Below are 5,031 nucleotides of genomic sequence, written 5' to 3'. Positions count from 1 at the left end.
TGTGTCCTGGTCTCAAGTCATGAGTCACGAGTATCAGGCTCCTCCCTCATCCTACCATGAAGAGCCCATGGCCGACCACGCTAGCGAGCCGTCATATGCTAACTCACGCAGCAGCACAGCGGCAGTGACTGCTGGAGATCAATTAGTCAGACGAGTGACAAATGGATCATGCGTCAATGGAAGATTTCCTGTCAACCAAACTGCGGTAGGCGATAGGAAACTGGACCGCGGTCGCACTGTACAGCTTATGTTGGCTTTTATGGGATGTTTGAATGAACGTTCCAACATACGTAGATACGGTATGACGGAATCTGCTTGAGCTGAGCAGAGAGAAACTGGGACCAACCAACCTGGAAATGTTCAACATTTGGCCAACTATTTGATGTCAGCAAATATTGCAGTTGGTGAGATGGTGTTCCTCATCACAGACGGCAAATAAGAACGTAAATAATTTATGTATAAAAGTAGCTTTATTTGGACTTTTGAAAGAAAACCAACATATTAATATGAAGCTGATCGGGTTTGGCCACTCATTGGTCGCTTGGCAGGTTTGACAGTGATTGACGTTTGTGTCAGCCACTTCCTTTATGGTGTTGATGCCGTTGCTTTGTTTTACGTCACATCCCTTGAAGAAACCTGCAACAAAACACGTCAGGCAGGCTGGAAGTTCAAGTGTATATTGAAACATTTCAAACATATACAGTCCTTTATGAATTATTAACACACAAACTTGAGGAAACAGAAGCTTTGTTTTAAAAGATGATTAAAAATAAAATAAATAAAATGATGTTCCGGCTCAGTAAAAGAGAGAAGTCACCTACCTCAGCCTGCACTTGTTCACAAAAATATCCCTCCTCTCAGGGTACTCGTTCCTCCACTGAGCTTTATCTGAGTGGAAAAAAGGGGCCATGAATTTACACATTTAACATTTAGTTTCTTATTTGGCACTGAATTATGAATGTGGATCGATGTAATCCATTGTGGCTCTCCTATGAAACGTCTCTCATGTAGCATCCAAGACCACAACAATGAAATATAATTAAATCAAGACCTCTCGGGAACTGAGCTGTTCATATTTGCACGGATACAATATTTGTTGAAGCTCTCATATTAGATCTCCTTATGTTCTGGAGATGTTTTGTCCAAATAATGTACAATTTTCAATCAAGTCAGCACACTCACCAGGCTCAGAATTTCTCCTCCCCATTAATCCAACAAAGATGTCGTGCATTTCCCCTGAAAAGTAAGAGCAGCAACACAACATTGTGTCCCTCGTACTTTGAAATTATAAAATGAATGTTGAAGAAATACAAAAAAAATTACTTTTTTGTGGGGACTGCACAGTATTTGCATCTGAAACATCAAATTGATATATTAAAAGCACATAATGCATCCTTTAAATACTGTAAATAACACGAACGTCTCCATTTTAATACCATTTTAATACTTGAATACCATTACAGATTCCCAAACTCACCAGCAGCATCTCTTCTGCCCATCAGACCCACAAAACTGCCATAGTCCAAATCGCTGTACCTCTTGTAGAGGTTCCGTTTGGGGTTGTTTAGACCCAGACGCTGCTGAGGTGACAACAAAAGAAACACATCACTTCATGCAATCATCATGGAAGCTGCTAAACTTGGTTGTTTGCCCAAAACAAAAAGACCTACAAGTGGACTTAGTCTGCGTGGCTCCAGATCCTCGCATCTGGACTGACTACATCGAAGTTTGACGATGAGAAGCAGGCAGACCAGGAAAAGACCTCCTCTCATTTTCTCAGCAAAGCCTGGAAAACACCATCATCATCATCAGCTCTTCCTCCCTTCTTCCCCCCCAATTGAAGTCCATTTACTGCTGATTCCTGCTCTTGTCAGATGGGAAGACGGTGCGCGATTGCTGCGTAAATACGCGTAAAAAAACACCCACCTTACGCACGATAGTCTGTTGTTTAACGGCAACCGTAGATGGAATTATCAGAAATTGTACATCATTTTCCCCGTCAATATTGTAATAAGTACATTTCCTTACCTGTTGTGTCTGCAGAAAAGGACGAGCTGCGTTCTCAGGTCCAAAGTGGAGAGAGATCTGCTCCGGATAAATGGGGCGTCCGCGCTTTGGGGGCCAATAAATAACAGCCGGGTACCTGCGGAACGCCAATCAGCAAGTGGAACGTAGGTGGAGTTGAAGATCTTTCCTCATGCTGGGCTGCAAACGACGGTGGCCTGCTCATTGATGGCTTCTTCCCACCCTCTGACAGACGCGCACACGCACACACGCACACACGCACACACACGTTGCATCGCCGTCATCATCATCATAACCGACATCAGCCCACACGCAATTGTGGAAAGATAATTAAGGCTGAAGAACATTACAATCATGAAATAGTGGGTTTCTCGTCTTCGGTGCCATTTATCCATCAAATGGCTGCCATGCTGCTGCTGGGCTCCTTTTGGTGCCTTTCCACTCCATGGAGCAGTTTACATGCTCACTGTCAACATCCTCATCTTTTTACAAGGTCATTACAAAGATAGCAGCTGCATCTGCATGTCACAATACGAGATGCTGATGAATGTGACAAGATGGCCGCACAATGTGCTTGGAGCTCACTTGCCCGAAATATAGAAACGTAGCCTCCTGCACGCTTGTACAGTTGGTCCAGGGTGCACCCCGCCTCGCCCAAAGTCAGCTGGGATAGGCTCCAGCATGCCCGCAACCCTGGTGAGGATAAGCGGCATAGAAAATCGATGGATGGAATTATGAATATGATGAATTACAGTGGTCTGGAAGTGAACTGGGTAGGCTGTGTTTACACTGGACTCAAGGACAAAAACCACTAGACCAGGGATGAGCTGCTTAGTCGTTATAAACGAGGATCCCTTATGGATTATGCATTTTTGTTGGATAAGAGTAAGAAACGTATGGAAGAAAAAAAAGTTATCCCAATGGTAAGTCATACTTATGAGATAAAAAGTCTTAATTATGAGATAAAAAGTCTTAATTATGAGATAAAAAGTCTTAATTATGAGATAAAAAGTCTTAATTATGAGATAAAAAGTCAAAATTATGGGATAAAAAGTCAAAATTATGGGATAAAAAGTCAAAATTATGGGATAAAAAGTCTTAATTATGAGATAAAAAGTCAAAATTATGGGATAAAAAGTCTTAATTATGAGATAAAAAGTCAAAATTATGAGATAAAAAGTCAAAATTATGAGATAAAAAGTCAAAATTATGAGATAAAAAGTCAAAATTATGGGATAAAAAGTCAAAATTATGGGATAAAAAGTCTTAATTATGAGATAAAAAGTCAAAATTATGAGATAAAAAGTCAAAATTATGAGATAAAAAGTCAAAATTATGAGATAAAAAGTCAAAATTATGGGATAAAAAGTCAAAATTATGGGATAAAAAGTCAAAATTATGGGATAAAAAGTCTTAATTATGAGATAAAAAGTCTTAATTATGAGATAAAAGTCAAAATTATGAGATAAAAAGTCAAAATTATGGGATAAAAAGTCAAAATTATGGGATAAAAAGTCTTAATTATGAGATAAAAAGTCAAAATTATGGGATAAAAAGTCAAAATTATGAGATGAAAAGTCTTAATTATGAGATAAAAAGTCAAAATTATGGGATAAAAAGTCAAAATTATGAGCCAAAAAGTCTTAATTATGAGATAAAAAGTCAAAATTATGAGATAAAAAGTCAAAATTATGGGATAAAAAGTCAAAATTATGGGATAAAAAGTCTTAATTATGAGATAAAAAGTCAAAATTATGAGATAAAAAGTCAAAATTATGGGATAAAAAGTCTTAATTATGAGATAAAAAGTCAAAATTATGGGATAAAAAGTCAAAATTATGAGCCAAAAAGTCTTAATTATGAGAGAAGGAAAACTCAAAATTATGAGAAATTTTTCCTAATTCTTTCCGAATTCAGACATAATAGAAAAATCTACATGCTTACAACTTAAGCATTATTATCTTTGAAACGATATAAAAATGTCCCCAGTATGTATGACAATACAATAGCAATAATCCCCTTCAGTGTTTATGTAAATTCATTGTAGATGTATGATAAAAAGATATTTCCCTTCTGGATCACAGCTGTAAACGTTCCACATTTGATGCTCCCATCTGGTATTTGCATGACACAAGCAATTAGTCTCTCATTGTGTTGATTGACTATGCAAACTGACATGAATATTTCATCATTTCCAGGTTGAGATCCCAGCCATCCAGAAGAGTCAGGAGGACCTCCATGACAAACATCAGCTGCTTTGCTCAGGAGTTGACCGTCATCCTCCGGAACAACAAAGCACCAGGCAACGGCATCAAACGTGGCTCCCACCAAAGGTTAGACTTTGTATGTTTTGGTAATGGCGTCCATTTCCATTTCGGTCCTGTTCCTGTGCGTGGTACGCTGAGGCCCAGGTGAGGAGGTGGGAGTCATACAGAGGAGAGGGTGTGATGAGGAGATCCCACTGAAGTTGGGAAGTCATTAATTGCATGTTTTCAATTATTGATGAGTGTTTTTGTCACCCTCGCTAATCAAAGCAGAATATCACAGAGCGGGGGGGGGGAAAGAGCCAGAGGCTGTTTTTCCACAATGTGCCATCGCGACTTTCCTCTTCCCTCGGATCCTGGACTACATGGATGCCGCAGACCTTGACATGACATGCATGAGCCAACATTTACTCTTGGGATAGGCTCCGCTTCACCTGTGATTTAGTGCTTTAGAAAATGGATGATGTTTTGAGGTCAGCCATGCCTGTTAAAGGCGTGTCCACGTGTGGAAGTGTAAAAAGGAGATACTTGGTTTGTGTCCCAGCAGTTATACACTTTATAACACAACACTGTACCATTGCAAACGTCTGACGTTGTCGTTTGTGTTCAGACGTTTTGTTGATTTATGTCGTGCGGAGTAGAGATCAATAACAACTGACAGATTGCTTTAATTCTATTTTCAAGTTCTGTGATTTAGCCTGCTGAGATCGTAAAGGACACTTTATCAACTAAATTGACAGAC

General features: G+C 39.3%; 1 protein-coding gene across 1 annotated transcript; it reads right to left on the bottom strand.

Moving 5' to 3' along the window:
* Positions 1-479: 479 nt before the first annotated feature.
* On the bottom strand, positions 480-2,237 carry LOC131137214 (tachykinin-3-like). Its single transcript, XM_058084896.1, has 7 exons — positions 2,029-2,237; positions 1,671-1,786; positions 1,478-1,580; positions 1,324-1,353; positions 1,183-1,236; positions 822-888; positions 480-636 (listed from the first exon to the last, which is right to left on the bottom strand). Exons 2-7 carry the CDS (start codon positions 1,770-1,772, stop codon positions 618-620), a joined length of 375 nt encoding a protein of 124 aa, XP_057940879.1. The 5' UTR covers positions 1,773-1,786; positions 2,029-2,237; the 3' UTR covers positions 480-617.
* Between the last annotated feature and the right edge of the window lie 2,794 nt (positions 2,238-5,031).

This window comes from Doryrhamphus excisus, chromosome 10, assembly GCF_030265055.1.
Source record: "Doryrhamphus excisus isolate RoL2022-K1 chromosome 10, RoL_Dexc_1.0, whole genome shotgun sequence".
NCBI lineage: Eukaryota > Metazoa > Chordata > Actinopteri > Syngnathiformes > Syngnathidae > Doryrhamphus > Doryrhamphus excisus.
The sequence above is the reverse complement of the archived record's forward strand: the minus strand, read 5'-3'. Positions and strand labels throughout refer to the sequence as shown.

What these genes read in the sequence shown, in the direction of transcription:
- LOC131137214 (XM_058084896.1), bottom strand. Translation starts at nt 1,772, where the DNA reads ATGAGAGGAGGTCTTTTCCTGGTCTGCCTGCTTCTCATCGTCAAACTT. An exon ending in GGGCAGAAGAGATGCTGCTG is followed by an intron (nt 1,354 to 1,477) that starts GTGAGTTTGGGA and finishes TTGATGTTTCAG; the next exon opens with ATGCAAATACTGTGCAGTCC. An exon ending in TGTGCAGTCCCCACAAAAAA is followed by an intron (nt 1,237 to 1,323) that starts GTAATTTTTTTT and finishes CTTACTTTTCAG; the next exon opens with GGGAAATGCACGACATCTTT.